The sequence below is a fragment of the Astatotilapia calliptera genome, chromosome 6 (assembly GCF_900246225.1).
Source record: "Astatotilapia calliptera chromosome 6, fAstCal1.2, whole genome shotgun sequence".
Classification (NCBI taxonomy): Eukaryota; Metazoa; Chordata; class Actinopteri; order Cichliformes; family Cichlidae; genus Astatotilapia; species Astatotilapia calliptera.
This window is the reverse complement of record NC_039307.1, coordinates 16,286,181-16,313,736: the sequence shown is the minus strand read 5'-3', so window position 1 is coordinate 16,313,736 and position 27,556 is coordinate 16,286,181. Positions and strand designations below refer to the sequence as shown.

The 27,556-nt window shown below is 42.0% G+C and overlaps 1 protein-coding gene across 4 annotated transcripts in view; it reads right to left on the bottom strand.

The window, feature by feature from the left end:
* Positions 1–27,556, bottom strand: part of tnrc6c2 (trinucleotide repeat containing adaptor 6C2) — a 54,618-nt gene that overhangs the window by 2,418 nt on the left and 24,644 nt on the right. For 3 of the 4 annotated variants that reach the window (XM_026170583.1, XM_026170582.1, XM_026170584.1), the window contains 18 exons: positions 17,492–19,945; positions 16,296–16,499; positions 15,543–15,709; positions 15,374–15,451; positions 14,883–14,940; positions 14,494–14,636; positions 13,626–13,769; positions 12,710–12,850; positions 12,102–12,221; positions 11,776–11,859; positions 10,859–11,138; positions 10,344–10,508; positions 9,203–9,391; positions 8,515–8,664; positions 7,461–7,676; positions 5,958–6,031; positions 5,534–5,673; positions 4,234–4,942 (listed from right to left, as the gene is read on the bottom strand). In XM_026170583.1, the coding sequence (XP_026026368.1) occupies positions 4,594–4,942; positions 5,534–5,673; positions 5,958–6,031; positions 7,461–7,676; positions 8,515–8,664; positions 9,203–9,391; positions 10,344–10,508; positions 10,859–11,138; positions 11,776–11,859; positions 12,102–12,221; positions 12,710–12,850; positions 13,626–13,769; positions 14,494–14,636; positions 14,883–14,940; positions 15,374–15,451; positions 15,543–15,709; positions 16,296–16,499; positions 17,492–19,945 (5,156 nt within the window). In that variant the 3' untranslated portion in view covers positions 4,234–4,593. Of the gene's footprint in view, positions 1–4,233; positions 4,943–5,533; positions 5,674–5,957; positions 6,032–7,460; positions 7,677–8,514; positions 8,665–9,202; positions 9,392–10,343; positions 10,509–10,858; positions 11,139–11,775; positions 11,860–12,101; positions 12,222–12,709; positions 12,851–13,625; positions 13,770–14,493; positions 14,637–14,882; positions 14,941–15,373; positions 15,452–15,542; positions 15,710–16,295; positions 16,500–17,491; positions 19,946–27,556 lie in introns of those variants that run through there. The other variant, XR_003272625.1, reaches the window with a different exon arrangement.

Genomic DNA, 27,556 nt, shown 5'->3' with positions numbered 1-27,556 from the left:
TGACTCCGTACAAGAAAGACTTTGCTTTCGATCAGTCAAGTATCAGTTTATACCCGACCCAAATTCTTTCCTTTGTCTCACTTATTTGCGGGGAAAATACATATTGCTCATTTTCAGCTGTGTTAAACCAAGACCTTTCAAACTAAAATGAAAGTTTCAGAGGTTACGATCCAAGAAGTCTGAAGAGGTGATACCACACACCGTACTCACAGTACATATATATATAGATATATATATTTATATGTAGTGTATACATATACTGCTATCTAGAACAGAGCTGTAGAGAGGAGAGCCTCTCGATGCTGGTGCAGCATGGGAAACCCCCTTCACTGTCAGGGTTCTCCAGTTAGTACAGGATGCTGGGAGGTCCTCGGCTATTGGGTCTGTCTGAGCTTGGATCAAGGCAGTTACAGAAACAGGCAATAGTGATTTTTGCTTGTGTGCTGCAGGACTGAAAGTCCTGAAAGGTAGCCTTTTCCCGTTTTCTTATTTTTTTTTTAATATATATTTTTTAAGCTTTTTTTTTTTGTTTTTTTGTTTCATTTTTAAGACTTTGTACCTCTTGAAATGTGCCTCTCTGCTCCTGCTGATGCAGAATCAGAGAGTGAGGCTGATACAGTGGGCCCAAGCCACCTGGGTCTGTGGAAATGTACAGTTCAGTGGGCCTGCTTTGAGCAGGGCACAAACGTAAAACGAGATAAATACAGCATCCACAAAAAAAAGGCACCCCAGCCACCGCTCTGCTCCTTTAGATGTTGGTAGCAGAGGCTGATGACCAGAGACGTTTCAGCTAGAAGTGCAGAGCTTTTAACATATTATAGATCTTTTTTTTTCCATTTAGATTTTTTAGCATTTTTAAGATTTTTATGTCAAACTTCATAAAAATGACGTTAAAATGCAATTTCATTTTTGGTTTTAAAAAAATATGTACCCGGGATTACCCATCATCAACTGTGCACTGTAGCAAACCGGAACCCCCAACTGAGTAAAGATTTTCTCCTTAGCTTGGGGCATTCCCCACAAAAGCATAAAAAAAAATCTCAGTCGCTTCAGGGTGTGATGCTGCCGCCCTTTTGTTTGATCCCTCCTGTCCCCCCCTACACCCTCTGCAAAGGTCATCAAAGCTCCTCCAAACAGGGAACAGAAGTGCTCTCTATAAATATACAGTATGACACAGCAAATTTATATTGGCACAATACATTGGCATCTTTTTACATGCAATAATGTCTCCCCAAACAATAACAAGAGGCCATCTTTTTGGGAAGAGGATTCAATGCGAGCCTCTTCCCCCCAACAATAAGGATTCAGTTTCGAGGCATGAGGTCTGTACGTCCTGCTGCGTGCAGATGGCCTTCGAAGTTTTAGACTTTGCTCTCACAGTAGAAAGGACAGATACGGAGAGCTGCATCTCATACTTTGTATCATCAACTCCCCTACCCTGAGATCAAGCTGGACAGAAGCGTCTTCAGCTCAGAGAGAAAGGCCGACCTTTTGATAAAGTGTTCTAACTTTTAGATACATGACAGTGTTCTGGTGGCTGAGCCTGACTTTACAGAAACTGCGGCCAGTTTGAAGTGCTGACAGGAGCGCGTGGGGGACAATTGTTAGGATATGCCAAGCTCTGGGAGGAGTGCTCATTCCCAAGACAGCTTTGGCGTGCTGTAAAGGGCCCCAGCCTCTCGTCTTTTTGCATAGAAACAGATATGAGGGCCTGTAGGTGCTTGGTCAGGGGAGGGCTACTGGGTCTTCTTGTGGTGGAGGAGGAGAGGAGGTCATAGCATAGCAGCTAGGCAAAGGGCAAGGGGGGACAGCCTGCGGGCAGGTGGAGCAGCTTGGAGCGGCAAACACCCACATCCCCCGTCTGAGACACCTTTTTTTTTTTCTTACACATCTCAAGATACTACCTGGAAGTACTACAGAATACTGTCAAACGAAGAAAGCATGATCAGTTAAAAACAAATAGACAATCATTAACGGTCTGTAGTATTGATCCTCATTTTGCATTCAATACACAGGATGAACATACAGAGGCACCTCTGACCAAAGTGTTTCTGCATATGAACAGTGAAGGGCTAGTTCAGCAGCCAGTACTTTGTAGACCACTGCATGTAGATAAAAATAACAATATAACACACTGGAAAAAAAAAAAAAAAGTCAAATGATCTTTTCCAAAAAATACAAAGTACACTGGCAAAAATTCCAGAAATATGACTATTACATCTTCCAGCTAAAGTGATCTTTGTGTCAAAGAACTGAGAGATGGGAGGTGGGGAAGAGGGCAGGATGACAGCAGGGTCGAGTGGTAGTGGGCCCCTGTTGGAGATGCCGTGTGTGCGGCAGAGAGCCGTGATTGGCCAGTCCCGGAGGATCCGTTTTTCACGCCAGACTGAGAGACGGTCAAGTGGAGCCCAGGAGGAAGTGCTGCGCTGTGGGGCTGCCGCTCGACATCCAGAGGACCACAGCAAAGAGGCACTCAGTGGACACTCCCCCACCTCACCCCACTCTGACTCAACCACCGACTGACCGGATTGGCTGTCCAGCGGGTGTCAGAGACCACTGACACTGCAAAGTCTAGAGCCTCCAAAGAGAGCAAGGATAACAATTTTTGGAGTAACAGTGATAATCACGTTGATATAGTTCAAAGAAGGGGAAAAAACCAAGAGTGAAGTTTTTTCCCCCCAAAAGTCCAATGGTACAGTTCAGTTTTGTTTCCCTTCAGCCTGCTACCAGAGGAACAACGCCAGACACGTTTCCATGGAATAGATACAGTACATAAAAGAGCAGTACTTTTTTTGTGTTGTTTTCATCGTTTTTGCTGCTCCTTTTTGATTTATTGGATTGCAGTTGAAGCGATTTGCTCTTCATAAGTGCTATGATAAAACCTTAGAACTCAAAAAAAAATCTTAGTCTCTTCTGTTTGTACAGTACCAAACGCAAGGAACACTCGTAGGTCTACTGCATTAGGAGAAACCCCTCTTATTTGGTATTGTGCCAGATGCCCAGAACCATCCAATCCCGCTGTGGTTTCAGTCTCTGTTGGGTGTGGCTGTGGCACGCAGAGAGGAAGTGTGCATTGTTGTGTACCCCAGTGTCACTTTTTAGTACAATTTGCTGCATACACAGTTCAACAGCTGCTTCTTCCTCTTTGCAGAATTTTCCCAACAGTTTCAAGGGGACTGGTGGTCTGGAGGGAATCCAAGTTTTGAAAAATGGGGGTAAGGTGGGTTTTTTTGTTTTTTTTTTTGAAGTTCCAAAGTCTTTTTGCTGAAATCAGCAACATTCAAAACATAAAAGACAAACAAGAAAACAAAAATATTAGACAAACCAGCTCCGGTGGACATCGACTGTGGACGGAAGAAAGGTCTATGGTGTATATTGCACAATGTAACTGTCACTTGAAAGTAGAATTGAGGTTTTTTTCCTCCGAAAATTGGCCGACCATAAAGGCCGCTGGGCTTCATAACAAATCTGTCATTAGAAAATTCGACAAAGCACCAGAAAGCAACTGGGTTCCGATTTTAAAGGTGACCAGAAGGATCCGGGCTCACAGAGGTCAATGATTAGGTGCCACCGGACATACATATTCATAAGGAAATGGACAAACGCAGCAAGGCTGACAAATAATCTTCTCTCAGCTTATTCGTTGTGATGGGTGTCAAAACTTTTGCTTGGATTTAGGCCTACCAAAGAAACAAAACAAAAACAACAAAAAAACAACTGTGTCAATCCCTTTAAGACAAATTAAAATAATACGTAGATGATTGGTAGTGCCAGTCACGTGGCGTGGCCAGGCCTTCTTACTGCCCGGCGACAAAGTCAGTCACCAGTTGTGTCCTGTACCGCTCGCTGGCTCAGAGGTGAAACTGTGCAAGATTTCAGCTTTTTCTTCAGTTACAAAACAAAAAAAAGAACAAAAAACAAAGACGGCTTGGGAAGGACCTGGGCCAGAGAGCACTTAAGGCTAATATTAGTGCTGAGAAACAAACATTAACATAACTAGTAAAGGTCTTTGAACAACATCATTGGCCATGGATATGCTGGGAATGGTTGTTGTAAGTCTTATTTTGGGATGATTTTTTTTATTTGTTTTTAGGAGGGAAAAGGAAAGTCTCAGATGGCAGCTTTGATTGCTTCTCCTAAAAAGAAATCCTCCCACAGAATTCCATGAATACTTATGGAAAAACTAATAAAACAGTTAAAAGGTTTCTTTGTGTTGTGTCTCACTTCAGTTTGTTTTTTTTTTTTTTTAATATAATGCATTTTAAAAAATACCAAGAGGACAAAAAGGGCTGTTTTCCCTCAAAAACAAAACAAAAAACGGCAAACCAAATGAGAAAGGGACCAAAGTAAAACAAAAGGACTGGGGTCTGCAGTCTGTGGTAATGACCCCAACCTTCTGATTTACAATTCACAGTTCAAACAGTTCAAATTGATACTGATTATCACCACATGATTTGCTTGGGTTTTGCTCCTGTTCACATTGATTTTTTTTTTTTTTTCTTTTCTTAATCCACCCCACCCTCCACCAATGGCTTACATGACATGGTGGCGGTGAGTTAGTTGGTTGGTTGGTTAGTGTGTTGTGGCATCATCCTACATGGACTCCCCACTCAGCAGATCTCCAGGCAGCAGGGTGTTAATAGGGGTGGGGCTCCCAATCACGCGTGCATCCTCTCCACTGGGCGGACCCCACAGGCTGGAGTACTGAGGCACACCGCCCCACAGCAGGTCGCCTCCGCTGGCCTTGCCTCCGCCGGTGCTGCTGCTCCACTGGCCAATTGAGTGGGACTGCGCTGCCCCGCCCATTCGGTTTTGATTGGTTCCCGGGTTGGCCTGCCAGCTCGTGGTGTTTGCCCCCAGCGACTGGCCTTGTGCAAAAAAGCGGTTCACTTCCTCCTCGCCAGCAAACTCCGCCAGGATTGTGGTATTTCCGAGCACGCACCTTAACGCACAGAAGAAGAAGAAAAAAAAAATTATGAATGGTTTTTACGATCAGGAGCAAACCAGACATGACAGATGATTGCTTTTAATGTTATTCAATTGTTTTTGTGCTTAATGCCAACATTACACTGTAACCACATTTAATGCTGCTGATAATGAAAAGTGGGTCACAAGGCTTGTATTTTGTTTCCATGGCAACAAACTATTAGCTAAACCGAATCAGGGAACTCTCATGAGACTCACAGAAATAACAACGTGAGCGTGCAGCCTAAACACGTGTCTCCACACTGCTCTTTTCCCATGATGAACTAATTATCACAACAATCTCTGTAATTTTGCAATACATCTGACCACGGTGTGACTCCCCACCCCCATGTGACTGTCCCAGACACAAAAATAACATTGCTTGGAATTATTGAGAATGTTGAACTGTTCTATTCATGAGAAAAGATACTAAAGAAATCAGGAACACTGTGTTTTCCCCAAGCATTTGTCTTTTTTTTCACTGTTATATTGCCTCAGTAAAAAGTGCCCTTTTCCCCCGTTTTTAAGTCCACTTTTGCTGATGTAAGAGACTTGTGCTAACGCTTACATGTGCAGGGACTTCTGGGCCTTGGCAGCCTCGTCCTTGGAGCTGTAGCGCACCACAGCATTCCCCTGGGTCAGGTTGAGATGGAATGTGATCAAGGGGCCGTGCTGCATACACAGGGTCCGCAGAGTTGAACCATCAATCTGCAGCAAAGAACAAGACATTAGCACACTAAAGTTGCAGTCACAACTATCTTACCATTTTATCTCAAACACAGTCTACCTTCTGTTTTTATTCCTTTTGCTTTGTTTCTTTTGTCATTGCAACTATATAAAAGGTTACACCAGCAGAAATCTACAACTGCAGATTCAAATTTGAGCGGACTAAACTCGAATTCCTTATAATGGCCCAAGGTATCAGTGAAAAACTAGCAAAAAAAAAAAAGAAAAGGAAAGAAAAAAAAAGAAAAAAAGAAAAGCATACGCACTTGTGGGGTGAGATTCCTCAGCACCAGCCAGCTGCTGGTTCTGTTGGAGCTGTCTGTACTCCATGTGGTTCCCTCTGTAACACGGATGCAGACAGAGTTAAAAATTAAGAGTTTTCTTGGAATAATGATTTGCAGAAATACTTTCATTACAAGTTATTTGACTCAATGTCAAAACTGAATCTTGGTCAGGCACAGGCACGCACTGCAAGAAGCCTAGATGGCTTCTTTCTAAAGAAAGATAAAGTGAGTGTGTATCAATGTGACAGTGCCCTTCTAACAGAAAGAGAAAAATAGCTGTATTCAACATACAACACTCTCTGATATTATGAGACTTTTTCCAGAGCCCTGAGACTCTGGGCCTTGAAGTCTAAGAGCTCAACTACTAAGGAAAACATGACACCAGTTGCTATCTATTCCACACACTAAATTTATTTCCTCTTTGCTGCATAAAGTATAGATCTGTCATGTCAAAACGAGGTCACGCGAAAGCTGGTAAACCTCAAGATGTCAGTTTGGCAGGGTGTGTTCAGGCAACCTTTACAATACCAAGAGTTGGGTTGTGCTAAGTCGCAGCTGTGAACACCACACCTATGCATAGGCAACCATGTCTGTGGCTTGCGTGTAATACATCATAGAGTGTATTCGCCTGTATTCGTGGTCACGGCAATCTGCTCAAATGTCCTGATTTGTCCTCTGTAAATTACAGGCACTGTACGCAGCTTAAGCTCAGCAATTTCAAAGAAATTGTTAGAAGCAACCTGATATTTATTTGTTCATGAAGTAAATAGCCAATATTGCAGTTATGATGATGATACACTGTTCTTTAAAAAAGCAGTTTAACCCACATGATGATCATTAACTAAAGCTGAAATGAAAATGAAAACTAAAACTGGGCATTAAAAACCATTTTAGCCACCTGAAATAAATATAAATGAGACTTCAGAAAAAAAAGAAAATAAGAAAATTACTTGTAAAGTGTGTCATTAAAAAATAAAAAAGGAATAATGTCTTTACTTTATGTTACTATAATCAAATTTATAAACGCAACCAGTCTGAGCAGGCTTTGGGGAATCTGGTTATTGAGACTGTCTACATGACTGTGTTTGTATAGCTTGAAAAGAAACATCATATCGTTATAAACTTTCTAAATCACACAATCTGACTCTTCCTCGTGTAGTAAAAACAAAACTAAAACTAACACCGAATAAAAACTAAACTAAAACTAGACACAATAGATACTGAAATGAGAAATCTCACTCAGGAAACTCATTGAAACTAAAGTCAATTCAAAACAGAATGACACAAAATAAAAACAAGAACTGAAGAAAAATGTAAAGTGGAGTAATCACACACCTGAAGTGCCTGAATCACACACTAAACTGTCAATACTGGTGTTTTTTTTCTCTTTTTCCAATAGTATGCTTATTTTCAATAAAAACTCAGTGATGACGTATCAGATAGTTTCACATCACTATTTCTGATAAAAAGAAATTGAGTGCTCACCAGAGGAGTATGAGCCACTCCAGCCTTGAGACAGACCCAGCGAATTGCCTCCCCAGGTAGAGGAGGGCTTGGTGTTAGTGAGGCCTGGCGGAGGCCGTGATGGGGCTGTGGTGCTGCGTGGCCCCTGTGGGACTTTCCAAAGCTCGTGGGACAGAGAAGCTTGGCTCTGAGAGATGGGCCCTGGGGACCAAGTGGATTTCATGTCAGACAGTTTACCTGTACATGGAGAGCAGAAACAGAGAAAGAGAAAGAGGATACTGTTAAAAAATGTTTTTTAATGTATTTATTTTTTTTATATGTAATATGACCGTTCAACTGGATCATCTGGAACTTCTTTATAGTAGCTTCAAAATGTGGAAATGAACAGCAAAACAAGCCACAAACCCACCTGTCTTCAATTACACCATACTTTGCAAAAATGTCTACAAATAAAAACTTCAAATATCCTTTTTTAAGATTCATGAACACATAGGGTGTGTACCAATGTCACGACCAGTTAGGTTAGGCTTGTTTTTTTTTGTGGGTTTGGTCAAAGAGTTTTGGTAAAGGATGTTTAAGGCGCTGAAGGAACAGGTTTTTAGGTGTGACTGAGGTAAGAACATGTATAAATAAAGTTCAGAGGTTAAGTAAGGTTGAAGATAAGGAGAATTTCTCCATTTGGGCAAGGAAAGGTCAGCAGGTCCACACATGAGTGGGAATACGTGGGATGTGTACCTGAGGCATCTCCATCACAGGACGACAGTCTGAAAGATCTAGAGTAGCCACTGACGGGCCAGTCGCTGCTGATTGGAGGCAAAGAGCCATTCTGAAGTGGAGAAGCTGTGGCTATATGGTTGTAGAGAACAGTGTGGTGAGCAGACACAAACCCCCAAAAAGGTTAATTTCATATATGCTGTGCAGCATGATGGTGGGGGTCTGTGGTGAAGCAGATATGGTAGCATGGATAGGCTTGTGGAAGTGGTTACTAACGTATATTCATCTAACTTTACAAAGCGCGACTTTTCGGTGGGGCTATCGGTCGTACTGATATTTGGGCCCTTGTCTGTTGTCATACCTCCATTCCTGTCTCGCAGCAGGTAACGGTTGACGTCGTGGATGTTGGTGTTGATGGTGGGACCGCTGGGGACGCTGCCAGGGGTCATATTGGGGTCATTCTCGGGGTCGATGTTCTGAAGGCCTTTCCATGGCACCCCTGGGCAGAACTCTAAAACACACGCACACAATAAAGGACTGCTAAAACTTCAAGGTTAGATGTACACAAAGGTGTGAAGCGAGGTGTTACGCTGAATTATACTTGGTGCACTGCAACTGCAGCAACTGGGGTGCGTGAGATGAATTGCAAGAGGGCTTGCAGATAGAGGTCCACTCTGGACAGGCTAAGTTTAGCAGTAATACTGTTTAGCCTACTTTATATAAGAGCTGCCATGTAAATGTGTAAAATGGTATTGTGGTGAACCAACCTGATCTAATGCTATGCTTCGTATTTAAATCTTCCTCTGAATTTTGTAGACTGAATAGCTGCTTCCTTAGCAGCAGCCTTAATTGATGCAATTAAGCAATTACGACATAAGAAAAGTACTGTTTGTATTTTATTAGTCCAGTGAGATTGTACTGCGTTCTAGATAAACACCCGACATGTTCATAAATGCCTTTGTATCCAAAGATTCAGAGACTTTTTCACACAATTTAAAGAAAAACACCTGTCTGTTCTACACCTTTATACCTCTGCATCTCATTCTCACCTGGGGGCCAGTTAATGTTGGTCCCATTGGAGATCTTTTCACTGGGACTCTTGCCCTGGCCCCAGTCAGGGGGCACGAGGGGGCTGGTGGGAGACTCAGAGCTGGAGATTAGATTGTAAGGGCTGTATGAGTCCTCCAGCTGAGGAGGCTTCCCAGGAGGGACCAGGGTAGAGGCAGCAGATATGGCACCTGAAACACACAAGGAAAAAGTAAGAAAGTCACCTGAACCTAGTCCAACTTAGTAGGAAAATATACACATTTTTGCAAGTATTAATATTATAAATGCACATTTAACACCACCCTAAAAATGGTGTCTACATTAAGTCTATTTTTAAGTCTACTGATGCTCCTATTGAGCTTCAGTAGACGTAAGATTAAGATCTTCAATAAACATTTCCATAGTGGGAGAAAAAAGATGAAACTATGAGCTAAGAATAACTGTTTGCAGTCCACAGATTGTTATCTATGTATAAGCTGGAAAACAGATCATGTGTATGAAATGCAGAACCTGACGAAATCTTAAATGCTAAAATGAAAGTAATGCAGTAGTTGACAAGTCTGCGTCAGTTAACTAGTTTCTCAAAACATTACAGAAATTGTTTTTATGGAAAGTAACTGACATCATTACTGAGTGCTTTGTGTACTTCAGTGGTTTCAAACTGACACAAATATAAGACTGCATTTGTCTTCTCGAAAATCACAGAAATGTCACAATTATATTCAAGGATGTGACTGCAACACCTGTCATTGTTATTGGGTGGAACTATGACACCTCAGACTCAGGGATTCTTAATGAGCTTGCAAACAGAACGTGCGAAAAAAAACAAACGCACAGTCGAAAGTCTTGCATGATACAAGTGGCAAAAAGCTACTGTCAGTTGTTGAGTTACTCATTGGGAAACAAGTCAACGAGTCCTAAGTGTGTTAGGAGGTGTGGCGTTTGCAGTAGTGCCTTATAATCACTCCTCAACAAGTGAAGCATGTCTGCACAAAAATCTCAAGATTATTTTTAAAAAGGCGTTGGAAAGTATTTATGCAAAAAAACAACTTAACATTAAATGTCAGGCTGGTTTCATCTAACAATTTTCTCAAAGCCTCTACATTATGTGAGCATGCTTGTCTGTGTTATTGTGCAAAGTACCGTGCTTATTGAGGTTGTTCTCCAGATTTGAAGAGTTGCCAGAGAGGTTGTCCATGGAGTTGGAGTGTGTCCACTGGGACAGGCGGGATTGGGGCTGAGGGGGCTCCTTAAGGGACAGACCCCCAACCTCCATGCAGTTTACATTCATGTTTGGATTCAGTCCAGCTGAACACAAAACACAGGAATCTTTTGTTAATATTTGCACAAATAAAAACAAATATTTCAAACACACAACACAACGATACACTGTTTGATACATTGTGTTGCACATACAACTATAAGACAAAAGATGCAAGCATTTTGGCAATTGCACGATTTTTTTTTTTTTTTTTTTTTTTTTTAAAGAGTTGCTGATTTTTTTTTACTTCACATGACACAAAATCAGGTGCTACACAGGCTGTAATACACAATGAGGGTTCTTCTTTTATTTCTGTGTCATGGGAAAATTTGAGTTTTAAACAAAGTGACCATAGTGTAGTTCTTTCAGCCCCGTGTTGTTGCTAGAGCAGACTCACAGAGAGGGTATGTGCTGTAGGCGCTGGGCGACGACGGCGGCTCTTTGGTGTGCAGTGTATCGGCAAGGCTCGGAGCCTGGTGAGTGCCTGTGAAGGGGTCCAGGGTTGATTTGCCAGAGCCGGGGCCTCCGGCGGGGCCACCGGGGGGATGCAGACCAGTGGAGGAGGAAGAAGAAGAGGAATGAGAGGGAAGTTGTTGCTGCTTCATCAGCAGCGCTTGGTACAGCTGACGCTGGTGCTGCTGGATCTGCTGCTGCATGTTGGTGATTGTACGTGCAACCTGGGAGAGAAAAGGAGGACTGTCATAATTATGTATTTCAAAAGAAAGCACTGGGAAATATAGGCCAGGAGAGCAACAACATTAATCAAATTATGGATGGAAATAATGAAACAAAAGAAAAACAAAGAGGAAGTCGAGACAGTGGAGAATAGAAAGGAAAAGCAAGAGGAAAATAAAATGTTTCAATGTTATAGATAAAGATACGCAAGCAAAAACAAACAGAAAGAACAAGCAGGGGTGGTTTGCAAAGATAAGCTTAAACAGAAAATGTTAGATAGATAAGATTTACCTATATCTTATGGATCTTGTGGGTTATTTTTAACAAAACATAATTTCTTTTACAAAAAGGAGAACAAACTATCGCCTTTTGCAAAATGGAGAAGTTGTCAGATAATGGGAAGTAACAAGTTCCTGTGTTATCTAAACGTTTCAGCAACTCCTGTTGTTACAAAGCACATTCTTTTCGCTGTTGTAATGATGTGACAAAAAATAAGTGAAAAAAAAAGAAAAAAAAAAAGGAATAAATGAAGTTGGGTCACAGTACGATGACTCATGGCCCACATGTAGTCACACACATGAAATTTTAAAAGACCTTCACGGTCATACTTTATTTGTAATGACACATTTATTGACTCACTTGCTGCTCTTGTTGTCTAATAGGGCCGGAAACATTGCGCTGCGCCTGCATCATCTGGTGCTGGATTTGTAAACGCTGGTACGCCTGAATCGATGAAGACAAATAAAGAAATACGTTGATGTAAACAATAAAAAAATCTACACTCCCTTTCTCATGCATTGTTAGATATCGTCATTTTTAAAAATGACATATTCATAGGAAGTAAAATCTAATTAAAAAGTCAAATCAAAAATGAAAATAAAGGTCCAGAAGACATATTCTCTCGCACAAGCTGTAAAGGTTAAAGCTGCGCTGCAAATGCAATGCAAAGAGCGATGGCACCTCACCATTTGCAGTTGCTGAAGTTGGTACAACAGGGTCATTTGTTGAGGGTTTATTGGTGAAGTTAAAAGTGCAGGGTTCAGACCAATGTTTTTTGCTGCAAACTGCAAGAGCTGTGCTTGGACCTGAAGCGAATAGAAAAAATGGAGGTGGAACAAAAGAGAGATGACAAGTTAGTCACTGCACATCACAATAACTGTACATAAAAGCACCTTCTGGCAAGATGAAACTAGCCACCGCTGCATTTGTGCAGGATAGAAAAGAAGGGAGGTGAAAGGTCTGGGAGGCAATCTTGCAATTTCAAGAGTTATGGCCACAGTATGTCAACCACATCACTGAAACTGCACATGAGTTTTTAAGTGTGATTTTAAAAAAAAGGTAAAAAGCGATCTACGCTGTGGAGATTTTAAGAGGACAAAGACGACATATTCAACAGAATTAAAATGAGTTAAAAAGCCCAAAATATACAAAATATACACGTGGGGGAAGAAAAGAATCATGTTCCTCGGCCATATCACAAAATCTTCAAGCTTTAAGCGATTGTTTATATGTGTTAGGACTTGACATAGTAGCACATAATAAATCTAATATGCATTATCATGTGTTTGACTACCTGAGGGGAGAGAAACGGAGGCACTTGAGCACGTAGACTAGGCTGGGAGGAGCTGAGAGGTGGCACTGGTGGCTGAGGAGGCTGCTGCTGCATGGCCCGGGTTTGTGCTGCTCCACTACTGCCAAACATTCCACTGGGTATCTGTATGCAGGAATCACAATGGTACAATTAAATATTCAAGAGTACTGCCATGTAATGGCAGTATAAACAAAAAAACGTCAAAACAAAAATACATAAATAAAAAAAAATTTGAAATGAAGAAAAAAAAAGAAAAGGTGAAGTGTCTGCAATATTGCAAAATTTGATTAGGTCTAGATCACGTGTTTTACAGCAGAGCATATACTGAGGGAAAAAGGTGAGAGCAACTGTTTGTTTGATCATAAAAATGTCAGAAATTGCATTTTTTAAATTGACGAAAAACAATCAGCCTGTAAAAGCCACTTGTTCAAATTTCTAACCCCATACTGCTGAAGAGGGCTTTCCTTTCAGTTTGAAAAAAGGCTGCTTGCAGTGCCTTTGTTTGGACTTCAAGGACATCCTGTAGTTTTTCTGGGCCATGCCTGCCTCTAGGGGTGATATTTGATAGAGCATAACTATCTGGTTTCAATGGGCTCTTCAGGCAAGGTTATACACAAAAGTGAGCAACAGAAAAAGGGAGATGTGGGAAAGCATGTGAATAGAGAGATGTGTATAAAACAATTTAACACATCTTTTGTTGCTGCTACTGCAATCTGTATATGGAAATCCCACAGAGAGCACTGCAAATTAGTGGTTGTGCACAGTGATACTGTCTGTATCAGCTGTCCAAGGGTGCAAAGCCCCCCCCCCCCCCCCCCCCATACTACATATGTAGTATTTTATACTACATATATTTTTAAAAAAAAGAAAAAGAAAAAGAAAAGAAAACCTGCTTTACCTGTCTGTTCAAGTTTTGCATGGCCAGCCCCGGGTTGCCCTGTCCCAGACCCTGCCCAGGAAGGCTACTATTGGCCAGGGGGAGCTTCAGGCTGGGGGAAGGCAAAAACGGTGATGGGGGGGTGTCGTCTGACAGGACGCCATCCTAGACCAGAGGAAAATAAACAGTTAATGAGGGGAATAAAGGCAGATGAGTGCAACATCAAACATTACACGTTGACAATGTTAATTATATGTGTGTAAAAACATTTCTTGTACTAACCAAGACGTTACAATCTAAAAACCTTCCAATGTGATGTGTTAACATATCATAAAAGCTACAATCTAAGCATATAATTAGAGAAAAGCCTAAAGTTACAGTAAGGGCTCAAACCTTTCCTTTTGCTAAAGCATATAGTTAGGGCTGGATCACGTGACCCTGAATCCTCCCTTAGTTATGCTGCAATAGGTGTAGGCTGCTTGGAGAGTCCCATGATGCATTGAGTGTTTCTTCTTCAGCCACCTTTCTCACTCATTATGTGTTAATAGACCTCTCTGCACTGAATCATACTTGTTATTCATCTCTGGCTCTCTTCCACAGCATGTCTTTATCCTGTCTTCCTTCTCTCACCCCAATCGGTCGCAGCAGATGGCCACCCTTCCCTGAGCCTGGTTGTGCCGGAGGTTTCTACCTGTTCAAAGGGAGTCTTTCCTTCCCACTGTCACCAAAGTGCTTGCTCATAGGGAGTCATATGGTTTTCTCTGTACATATTATTCTAGGGTCTACCTTACAATATAAAGCGCCTTTAGGCGACTGTTGTTATGATTTGGTGCCGTATAAATAAAACTAAATTGAATTGAATACCACCATGCATTTATACCCGACGTACCTTGTCGAGGAAGGCGTTGCGTTCGGAGGGGTCTTTGGAGAGTGCGGAAGGCCGACACACCAAAGGCTTGTTCATGCCATTGCTGTAATCAGACATGCCCATGCCTCGCTTGTCCAGGTCTGTTTTCTTCTCTAAAAGAGCAGCTAGAAGGAGAAGAGGTGATTGCAGAGGTTGTGAAATCTAGCCAAATAAATATATTGTGTCACTATAAAAGAGAGTTTTATTTAATCTCATTAGTGGTAAAAATATATATTTTAAAGAAAAAGGTCCCTCAGTATTCAACCAAGCGGAACTGAAGAGAATGAACTGATTTATTCAAATAAAAACAAACATCTCAGAACAGCAAGCGTAAAGACAAGGTTGACACACGAAAATGCTGGTGTACTTACTCATAGCCTGGTCAAGGTTCATATTGTTGCTCTTCAATGCCTCCTCAGCAGGGTCTCTCTGTGAAGTACAAAAACCTTGTAATTAGCATAACCAGACTGGGATTAATTTGCCAGAAGAGCTGATATTTCATCACTTGATAGTTTTTCCAGCCTGAAAAGGTTTCATTTATAATGCCCCAAAATTTTTGTTTAAGGTCACAATAACCTTTGACCATTGAAATCCAATTTGTTCATTCCACAGCGCTAGTGCATGCTTGTGCTAAATCGTAAGAAATTTCTTCCTGTGTTGAATAAATATCAAATTCCTGGTTAGAGGTCATAGTGACCTTCATCTCTGAGTATCACTTTCAGAACTGATAACCTAAATAAATGATGCCTCGCAGCTAAATCTGCCACCAGCACAGAGGCATTAAAGCAAAAATTCCAGAAGAAAGCTTGCGAGTGCTTTGAGTCTGCATTGACACTTAATTCTAAATATGCAGGGTTCATACCGGAAAGCCCATGTCAGTGAGTTGCTTGATGAGACGGTTCATAATCCAGGCCTCATCTGGCTTGTTGCCCATCTTCCCCTGAAAACAAAGGAGCAAAAATATTATGAATTCAACATTACATGATGTTTCCAAGGTCATAAATGCCACTGTGACAGGCGAGTTCACTGACCTTGTTTGGGCACTTCTTGGGTCCATTGCTCCAGGAGTTACAAGAAGAGCTGCTCTCCTGGGGGGTTGGGCTGTTCCATACATCCCCATCCTCAGTGTCCCATTGGCTGGTAGACATGCCCATCTCTTCCCCTCCATTTCCCCAGCCATCTTGCATAGGTTTGGGGCCTGAAAGAAAGGGATGGGAAATATAGGATTAAGTTGTGAGGAATAAAAGAAAAAAAATCTTCAGTGCATTACTCGATACTATGTGTCCTCTATATTCACAATACCATTTCAGAAGCTGAGCAGCACGTAACTTTAAACACAGCCACTTGGTGCCACTGTTGCTACATGCCAGTCTGCACTTTCTCCCTACACCTCCCCTCTATCGTTTCCAACATTTAAAACCAACAGCACAAATAACCAAGCTCCACTGAGGCGTGGAATTGCTTTAATCCAAGCAACACTCCAGCAGCACTAACAAAAACTTTCAAAATTGGCACAAACGGTACAGTTCTGTAGAAACTTCCCGTTTGTGTTCCCTAACTGAAGTGTGCTGTGCAAACATATTATGGAGCTACTGCCATAAACAAAATAGTGAACCCAAAGCAAACCAGTGCCTAAGTTGACAATTGTGTTCACAGGTTAAAGCAGAAAAACAGTAATTTTGTAAGTCTGAACTAATTGATGGCACTGAATATAGCACTGGTGGTATCAGCTAATCAACTCCTATTATTAACATCTAGCATTAACAATAAATTCTGAGTGTTACCTGGCTTGCAAGGTGCAGAACCTGGGGGTCCACTTCCCCTGCCATAGGGGCCAGAGGACTCATGGCCACCGTCTCCCCATCCTCCTACCCCACCTGGGGGCTTGCCCCAGGCTGAGGTACCATTGTCCACAGCTGATGTTGGAGCTGCTGGCTCTCCCCAAGCAGGTTCTGACTTGGGCTGAACACTTGGAATCTCCCCCCAGCCTGGAAGAAAGGGCAATTAATTAGTTAAAAGAATGAAATCAGCTTCTTTACAGCAGAAATTTTCATCAATTTTAAAACATCATTAGTTAATCCTCTTATGTGCTTCCCTGAAAACAAATGGAATAATACCACTGTTCCCATCAAGGCCAGCATAACATAGCATGAAGGTCTAAAGAGACTAAGCTTTAGTGACATATCAATAAGTGATAGTAACCTTTTCTATTGTATGCTGTGGTTTTTTATAATTATATGCCTTTCACCACCCCAGCCTGCCAAGCTGTGTCTATGAATGTGTAGGTGAATGAGACAAGACAAAGCAAAGCAGCAGATTAGGAAAAGCCTAAATTAATGACATCAGCAGAAATGGGCAGCTATTTGGCTTAAATGTGTTTTGGAAGTGTTCATGATGCTCCTTAGTCACTGCAGCACAAATTGCAGACAGCAGATGGCAGTGGTCTCATTCACAATTAAAACTGTTTGCCATTAAAGCTTTGGCAAATATCTATGCTTCACAGGGCTTTTGTTTTTCAAAGACTTACTAGATCTTGTGAAAGTGCAAACTTAAACCTACTATTAAATGCTGATGACAACTGTGAAGATTTTAACTTCTCTGAGAGCAAAAACAGTCACTTTGTAAATTCTTCAAAGAAATTATTTTTGAAAGGAAGGACCATAGTTCCCAAGCTTGTTATAATTTTCTCATTTTATGGGAACAGGTGAAAACAAAATCTCTTTGTCTTTGTCTGTCTCCCTGGCTTGTTAACAGACAAGAAAATCAGTATCCCTTGAATAAAACACACATATGCTGTTAGAAAGAAATACCCACTTTTGTAAAAGTCAGTTTGAAATTTTTAAACATTTCATTGAATATAGTATGGTGGGAGACTACAAGATCAGAAATCAAATTTTAATTCATTTTTGAATTTCAAATACTACTTGAATGTTAAGCAAAATAAGATTTTAGGTCATTAATGTCTAAGTCTTTTAAATACCTGGGTTGGAGTGGGTGGGTCTGCCTTGGGGCCCCACACTTGGATGTGATGCTGCATTGTTGGGCGACCCATTGTTGTTTCCATGGTGTTGCAGGTGAGTTGGGGGCTGGCCATGATGAGTATGGTGGTGCATATGGTGAGGGTGAGAGTGATGGTGATTGTTGTTGCCAGGTCCAACGGAGTGATTGTTGTTGTTATTGTTGGGAATAATCATTCCACCATTCTTACTTGGAGGGGGGCCGCTGTTGCCTGGGTTACTAGTGGGATTGTTACGATCCCACATGTTGACTGTCTTGTTGTAGGCACTGGGATCCCCCCAGGTAGATGTTCCATCGTCAATCTCCATCTTCCTACGAATGGAGGGAGGAGAGGGCTCTTCCCAGCCAGTAGGCTCCATACCTTGGTCTTGTTTGCTGACATTACCCCAGCTAGAGTTGTTCTGCTTCACAGAACTGGGACCTCCCCAAGAACCAATACTTCCACCTCCTCCACTACCAGTGCTGCTGCTGCTGCTTTCTTGTGGCTTGGAGGAGCCCCAGCCACCCTGCACTGGTCCATTGGCACGTGAGGTCTCCCCCCAGCTGCTATTACTCACAGCAGGAGTTTTGCCCCAGCCTCCTCCATTTGCTCCTCGAGGACTTTCCTTCCATCCACCATTTCCTCCGTTACTTCCTTCTCCTTCCCACATGCTGCTAGAGGAACCATTATTCTTGATGTCTGGCTCTCCCCATTCCCCTGTGGTGGAGCCATTAGAACCACCATTATTGTTGCCCCACTTATGGGCATTTTTGGGGCCTTCTCCCCAGCTAGTAGGCTGGTTTTTCACTAGGCCATTGTCCCAGCTGGATGACTTGTCCTCTGATCCCCAGGATGAGGTACCCCCATTCTTGGGACCACTGGAAGGCAAAGGATCTCCCCAGCCACTAGTAGTGCCATTCGGAGCTTTACTGAGTGACTGTGGGGGGTCACCCCATCCTGATCCTGTCTGGACTGGCTGAGATGCTGGAGCTCCCCACCCAGAAGATGAAGATCCTTCACTGTCACTTTTCCCTCCAGATCCAGGCCTCTGAGCAATGGTAGGAGTTATGGTGCCATTGGTAGATGAGGGTCCGCCATTGGAGCTGGAGGCTCCTATGGTGTCTGAGCTGCTACTGCTCTTTCCATCATCAGAGTTTGCTTCTTCCATCTCCCATACAGTGTTCTGTCGGACGGGGGTCTGTCCCCAACCTGTGTTACTCAGGACTCTAGGGTCAAGGTCTTGCCGTGGTAGCATAGGGGCAAATTCCATGCTGGAGGATCTGTCTCTACGCTGGGATCGACCTTCACTGCTGTCTCCGCTGTCCTCACTTGCTGGGGCTGTTCCAAGCTGCTGGCCCCAAGAGCTCAGTTGCTGGTCTTGGCCTGAGCCAGAACTACCAGCATCTATGTTGTCCCAACCTTTAGTTGCTTCTCCACCGCCAGAGGATTTTCCCCAATCACCCCAGCCACCACTTCCACTACTCCCACCACCACTGCCTTGGCGACCCCAAGCAGAGAGGCCTCCAGATGTTGTTGAGTCCCAGCTGGAGTCCTTGGGGGAGTCAGCTGCCTTGGTTTCTCCACTACCCCATACAGAGCTGCCGGTTGTATCCCCATTGAGCTGGGATGACTCAGTGGGTGACTGGCCTCCCCAACCAGTTAAACCATGGATAGGGCTCATAGGCTCCTGAGCTTGTTGTTGTTTAGTGTGGTTTGGTCCATCAGTGTTAAGGTTAACAGGCTCTATATTGAAGGACAAGTTTGTGTTGGTTGAAGGGTGCTGTTGCTCATTTTCTGTAGCACTCATCATGCCAACCCAACTTCCCCCACCGTTATCAGCACCTCCCATGTTCCCATTTCCTAAATTTCCATTGCCATTTATGCCTGGTGGAAGGGATGAAGAGCTGGACACCCCACTGGTACCACCTCCAACACTCTCATGGCCCAGAACAGGCCAGGCTGAAGGGTTGGCATTTGGGTTGAGATTCAAGTTAAAATTGGAAGAGCCCCAGTTATTGGGTGCTCCAACTCTGCCACTATTCATACCATCTTGTTTACCATCTGAAACCCAGCCTCTATTACCTACTAATGCGTTGGTTGATCCAGGTCCTGTCATCATGTTATTGTTAGCTTTGAGAGAGGGGTAGTGGGCCTGCTGGCCTGCTGCGCCTGTGGCCATACTCACAAAACTACTCCTACTGGTAGTAGTGACAGCACTGGTGTCTAGGTTAGAGCTGGTGGAGCCCGAGGGGCATTCTGGTGTTACAGGGTTGCAGGGGTCACTACTGCGGCTGATGGAGGGCCAAGCTTCTGTATCACTCTTGTCAATAATCACTTTGTCCCAGCTGTTGGCACTTGATGGGCTGTCAACTGGTACAGAGGCTCCCCAATAAGAGATCTCATACTGGGCACCAGGGCCACACTGGAGGGATATGTCTAAAGAGAAAAAAAAAAAAGGGGGGGGGGGGAAGAGATTAAACAAAGGAGACAGATAGAGAGGAGTAAAAGTACAGGGAGGACAAGGAGGAGGGGAGAAAGAAAAGAAATTCATAAGTTTAGAGTAAGGAGAATCATGTAATGCAAGTTCACAACCAGGCTACAGTTAGCTTCCTGAACCAATTTTATCTTCTTGGTTAGTTAACGCTAGCTATCAGACTTGGCAGGATGAGATGGTCAGGCTTGCATGTTTCAGGATTTAAAACATAATCAGAATGCACAGCCAAGCGTGCTTCTTGTCATATCAGCTTCAGGATATCCATATATCCTTGCTCTGGTGCAGTCAGCCAAACAGAAACACTGAGATGGAGCCTTTGCTTTCTTTTTACATCGTTCTTTCCTTCTCTTTTTCTCCCCAGTTTTTACTTAACTTCCATTTCTTAAACAGAGGTTACTGATTTACTCCCTTTTCACTCTCTAAAGTCATTTATTTATTATTATCCCATCTCTCACCTATGTCCTATTATACTCATGTCTCCCTCCTCCATTTTTCCCCCCCACCACTTTCTTCACCCTGTCCCTCTCTCCCTTCTGCACTCCTCCAACACCCGGCAGCGAGAGACCCATCCGTCTCCATCGTGGCTTCACTGGCTGGGACTGTGAAGGGAAGCCCAAGTGGAACGTCGTTCATTTATTGGAATGAAACCAGGACAGAGTCTCATCCATCACTCCTTACGCTTTACTGGGCCTACTCCTCCTTCAACTGCACTGCAATAAGAAACCACATAACAGTTCCTCCAAGCTTGTGTGAATAAGTGTGTGTCTATTTGCTTCTCACTACCTGCATATACATAATACTGCACATGCGATTCTGTATATCTAGGAATTATCTGTATGACAAAACTGAAAATGAGGGATTGTCCATAGATTTTGTCCTTCTACTTATGATCTATGATCTACAAATCCCTCACCAAGCTACCAAATCGCAGCTTTTTACAACTCTGATCAAGATGGAATCACGCACAAGCAGATTCGTTAGGCACAAAAGCAGCCACCATCAAATGGTGAACTAATAATAGACTGGGTTGATGCTGCAAAGGGGTAATCAATCTGTGGGAGGCAGCTAATCAATAATCTTATTAATGTTAGTGGGTGAGAGCAGAGAGGCTATTGATCCAGCATCCAAACACTCTAACCAATAGGGTAGCTTCAGGCAAATGACAGAAAAGCTAATGAGAAGTAGGAGCTACGAATATCACCATTGCGCAGACCAACTAACCTTATTAATAATTGATAATAATAAACATTTGTACATGAAAACTAGACATCGGAGTTTGTTTTTTCTAAAGTCCACACTAAATGTAATGTGTTTCTAAAGTAAAACTGTATAGCTTAAGATAGAACCTTAAGACAGGAAAGAAGATCCTATCAAATTGTTGCCATCCTAACAAGACGTTACACAGCACAAGATATAGAAGGAAAAGTCCATTTATTTGAGGTGTGAAGTCAAAGACACATATTCTGGCAGATGTATGACTTTTAGATACTTTGAACGTGCCACAGAGGCTGTGAATTACATTTTCACTTATCTCCACTTCCCAGGCAGCCTTATCGTTCAGGGTCATCAGACTGATGACACACACATGCACACCAACATTAATCTACAGTCAGTTTGCAATCAGCTGAAAACAGAAATAACTAATGAAACATCACAACAAAAGTAATCCCCATATTTGCTGTAAGTGTACTTTTCTTTTTACGTTCATTTAAAAGATGCTGGAAAAAAAGCCATGTGTGCCTATCATCAGAAAGTTTTTAAATTACACTTGCCATGGGTTTTCTGACTTCTGACAACAGCTTGGTATTAGGGGTGGGCGGTGTGAACGGTATACGGTAGAAATGATATAAATTTGGCCAACGGTAGCGCATGTTGATGGTGTCATCAAGCTGCACCTATTTTGGTCGACAGCATTGCAGTGGCTGCAAACAACATCATCTGCAAATTATGCTGGGCGACAGTAATAGCAGAGACAAAGCACTTTTGGAATATAGGGAAAGCCAAAAACTGCACTTCCGTAACATTGATTCATTGCTGAATGAATCAATGTTATCAATCAATTCATGCTGAATTCCCTAACAACTGCTCTATTCCCATGTTGTTGCAGTATATTAATGACTAACCTCGTATTGTGGATGGATTATCTCAGTTGTTCTCCTGACTGAAGTTTGGTCCGTTTACAGCATCCTGCCATGCAATTGCATTGGTCCCTAACCACCAGAAACCCTCACGTTAACTTTTATTGAGTGAAAAAAAAGTTAGCGGCCATCCTTCAACTTCACTGTGCTAATGTTATGCTAATGTAGCTGTTATGCTAACGTAGCTGTTTTGCTAGCGATCACGTAGCACATCATTATATACCAGCTAGCCCAACTCCAGTAACCCTACAAACATCACTGCTGTTTAGTTTTCTGTCTTCATTAATGTTGGAATTGGTAGCAGAGCAGTACGTTTTAATTTTTTTCAGAAATCTCTCAGTCAGAACATGCTATATCATATTTAGGTAACTAGCAAAACTAGCGAGCTAACTTCCTGCTAACTTCTAACTCCGTTAAATGTAATAAATTCGATTTTCATGGATGCCTAGATGTTAAACTTAATTGTTACACTTGGTAAAGCAGAAATGCTGATCATTTTATTAAAGATGAAATAATTTAGACAGTTTTAACTCTCAGTGATGCCGCAGTGATCGTGTGACTTTGGGACCTGAACCAGACGGAGTTTAGGAACCAGATTACTCCGCAAGGCTCCTGACTACGGCAGCCATAATGCTCCGACAATCCATCAAGCTGTGCGCCTTCGTAGCTTACCAAAGTCGTACTAAAACATTTTTGACAGATTTTTGAGTGGCGTGAACCACATAAAATCAGTTTGAGGTCAGTAAGCACAACCAGAATTCGTACATAAGGCACACTGTCGATTTTTGAGAAAATTAAAGGATTTTAAATGTCCCTATAGTGTGTAAAATACTTAATACAGAAGAAAAGAATATATCGCGATATATATCATATTACCGCACATGCTTCAAATTATACAGTGATATGGATTTTAGGCCATATCGCCCAGCCCAACTTGATATAAGAAAAAAGTTTGGGGTCAAAACTCAGAAACTGGTAGTGAGAGCTACACCAGCTTATAAAAACATAACATTAATAATAATAACTTTATTTGTATAGGACTTTTCAAAACCCAGAGCTACTGAGCAGAACTGAGTTTAGCTTACTGATGCAGCCCTCCACAACATACTCAGTTTCTCTTCTGGCCCCTTGGGAAAGTTTATTGTGCACTCCTAGTTTAAACTGATGTAGACTGCAAAAGTAATTGGCCTTATATTAAATTGTTCAAAACAACTTTTTACTACTACCGTAGTCAGTAGGAAAACAAATCCTGATCAGCAAAGCCCACTGATTTACTGTTTTCTCTTTGTCCAACTGTACGTGGTCGATTTCCAAGCAAATAGGAGCACTACTTTATCACTCTGTGGACCCTATCCAAGAAGCTCAGGGGAGGGCAGTCAAAGTAAAACTATTTTGTTCAGTCAGTTCCTTACCACCCAGCATATCTTCCTCCTTCATTCGCACAATTTGAAAATAAAAGATTACTTGACTAATGTAAACTCTGCAAAGCAGTCCTCTTTTATCACACTCAACACCTTTGTCACAGAGGAAATGTACAAAGCTAATTTTGAACAAGCCCCCCCAAACCACACACATAAAAAAATATGAAAGAAAAGGTGACTCTCATGCACATGATAAAAGAAAGGAGGTCAGAGAGCGAGAGAATGGAAAAATACCTGAGAAGTATAGCAGCCTTCGTCTTAAGAGTGCTTACACAGATCCACGCAAGAATAAGAAACAGCAGACATCATCTTAGTACATCTGCAACAGGTTAGTCAGTGAAGCAAAAAAAAAAAAAATCCTTTTGCAGAGGCAGCACATGTGGACATCTACCTCAACAAAACCGGACCATTATTAGCTCCACAAAAGGAGTGTTTACAACAGGATTACAGGGTTGCATTACACTGCAAAGGTTTTAATGTTGGTGCATCTTTGCCAACATGTACGAGTGGACTAATGCAAAACAGCGTTCCTTTCTTTTCACCTTAATGTGCCTCCATTGTTCCCCTTTCAACTCCCTTTCCAGGCATTCCAGAAAAAGGTACTGCTGATTCTTGGCAAATCATTGATTTGCGGGAAGGGCATGAAAGCAAGCTGAATATGAAAAACAAAGGCAAGGGGAGAATTATTTCCATCTACCATTTGCAATCATATGTCAGTAATGTGTTGCTTTCATTCTGGTTGCAATTAGGAGGGCAGCCTATGATTATGCCTTGTGAATGAAAAGGGTCAAAAACGGAAAGGAAAAAAAAGTAGCATCTCTGTAGCTCTTCACGTTTCAAACGGACAGAAAGACAGCCTTTTTGTATGCGTGTATGTGGAGTCTAGCTTATTCTCACCTGCACTGAACTACAGAAATGGTGGACATCAGTTTAATAATAAAAACATCCTAATGTAGGTACACCGACAGTGCTTACTACAAAACACGGACAAGCAGCATCAACACTGCAGTGGAGCTGTGTGATACCAGCCGGAGTTGAAGCACAAATAAGCAAGAGGTGAATTCCTGCTAATGACACTAGCTGCCATCATGGAAATGGGCAATAAGCCAAGAATTAAATGCCTTTCTTCCCCATTTGAATGAAATAAAGGGCTGGGTGACAGAAAGAAAGAAGAAGAGTGCGGTAGAGAGAGATGGAAGACAGTCTGTGGGGGTGGGGAGAGGTCGGTACATACAGTGGTGAGGTAAAAGAAAGGGAGACAGCGAAAGAGAAAGCATGAACAGAATGAGAATAACTGTAGTGACAAAGTGATTCTTTTAGCTTGAGTGTGAGCAACAGAGGCAGCTCGGCTTCTCGGTTAAAATTATGGGATGACATAAACCCAAAATCAAAGGAGGAGGGAACCTTTACTAGTCTTTTGTCACCATACTGACCCTCTCCATCTCTCTTTGAGGAGAACTTTACGCCCACTCACATAGAGGACGGCATGCACATGTTTTTCCGGAAACATAGAGAAAAAGAAAAACAGAGGGGACGGTCTCCGTGGGGTTTAAAAAGCTCATCATTCATGTCTGTTTACCTCTGCTGAGAGAAGAGAGAAAGTAGAAGAGCGAGACCATAGTGACTTCTCTGGTTTCCCTGAGAGAGGCTGCATTAATGAAGCCACTAGGGGGTTCTCTCACTTGTGTGTGCCTATGTGTGTGTCACAGCTTGAGCATATGGACCAATCTATACCTCCGTGGCTTCTTTGGGGCCAAGTGATCTTTTCATTTGATTTTAAAAAACGTAGAAATAACAGATTTATTTTTTTGATGATGTCAGAAGAGGTAAACAACATTTTTATAAGATTATATCTAAAGAATGTAAAAATGCGCAAGTGTTCTAAACGTGTTTTGTTTTTTAAATAAAGCAACACCAAACAGTTTACTTAAGATGTGTTCAAAATCTAAGCTAATTTACCTAAAAATCAAAGGAAGCATTATGAAAGGGTCAAGTGTTTTAAACCGCACCCAGCAGAGTGCCTTCTGGCTACGCGTGCTGTCTGGGTGACCGGCAAACAGCTGTTGGGCTACAGTTCCCACAGTCTTAAGAGACCCCATTCCAGCACCTGCTACTGGGGAGTCTGTCTGGCTGCTGGATGCTCCGGACTACTTAAATGGTCTCCAGTCAGCTGGAGAGATGGGAATGGTGGGTGTGACAGGGGGATGGAAATGGGACAGGGGGTCTCTGTCTGGTGGGACAATTGAATGGGTTGAGAAAAGACGTTGTGTGGGAGGGTGGTGTGTCGAGAGCAGACTGCATTTTAGACACTGGGGATGGGGTGCTTGGATAGCCTGTTGGAATCTCAAGCGTTACAGATTTACACAGAATTCATATAGATTCTACAATAATTAAATTTGACTTTCCAAGCCAAATGTGGAGTGATCAAAAATGTGTCAAAGAAATAAATTTAACATCTTTACAGTGTACTTCTACTAACTAAAACTACAGTGTGAGTACACTCCTCTTTAAAGTGTGAGGCAGACGCAAGGGAGACGCATATCTGAGGGGACACAACTAGGTCAGACTAGAGTACTCTCTCTGCTGCACATTCATTATATCTATATACATGTGTTAGTGTTTGCATGTGTGCAACTACAAAAGTGAACCATCACATCACTGCCACCCTTAGGGCCTCAGTAACCTCACCAGAGGTCAGAAACACTGTCCTCGAAAACAAAATAGAAACACTGTCCCCGGAACAAAGTTCATCTGTAACTTGCAAAATGAAATGAAACTTTACCTCTATATTTGCAGACATTGTCTTTGAGATATAAGCATTTTGACTTTAAAAAAAAAAAAAGATGTATTTATGATCAGGAAAAACTTCATTAAATCTATCACAGTCCAGTATTAACTTGTAAATCCAGCAAACATACATTTTTAGGTGAGAAGTTTTTCAGATTTTCTGCAGCAAAAGTCATGTTTGAAATGAAAGAAGCCACAGACTTAAATAATTGCTCTGCATTGTAGACTTAACTTCAGTGTCCAATCCCTAAGTTATGTATCGCAGACGCACTGCAACAACTGGTTACTGGCTTCAGGCTATTGGCTGTGCAGACAGGAAAGAACATGTTGTGGACTGGATGCCCTCAGGACAAGGACATGAGTGGAAAAGGAGGTGAAAACCCAGCCAATGGCTACTTCTGTCACAGGCTGTTGTACAGAGAGACTCCAGGGGAAACCAGAGGTAGGTAAAGGCCAATTAGGACAACAAGTGCTGGACTAGGACAATAATACAGCATTACAACGTAACACACTCAGCCAGGGCATCCTAACGTGTCCAGAGCTCAAAGAAGAAACATATGCTTTCAAATCTAAAGGTTCTGACTTAATGTTTCTCTTAAGAGAGTTACGCCTGCAGCTAAATTTTTTCTTGGCCCACAGCCAAAGAAACACTGCAGTAAATAGCTGTGCATAGAGAAAAAAACATTATTACCAATGTAATAAAAAAGAAATTTGTGCCGACAGATTGAATCTGTTGAATTTTTGCCACCAATTTAATATATTTACTGAGTTTAAAAAATACAGTGATGCAGTTGCCTTGAATTTACTTTCTGTGAAAATTCTTTAGACAATATTAAAATGAATCCATTTTATATAGATTCTGTGTTTTTATATGATGTCATAATATTAGAATTATTTTTTGATCTTCTTATTTTCTTTTTTTTTAAATTAATTAGCTCTATTATTATATTTTTAAAAACAATACATTAAAAAATAAGTTTAAAAAAACTAATAACACTATTTGTGAAACAACATCAAATGGCTACATAGTGAAAAATAACATCCAAACATAGTAAATTGACTAAATAGACTGAAAAGCACAATTTCTGGCAAAGAGAGTGTCACTGGGTGGCTGCATAGGCTTAAAGCCTTTGTTTGATGCTGTGACTGGTGGCACAGACTTGACTACAACAACAACAGCAGCAGCAGCAGAGCATAGAAAGACCAG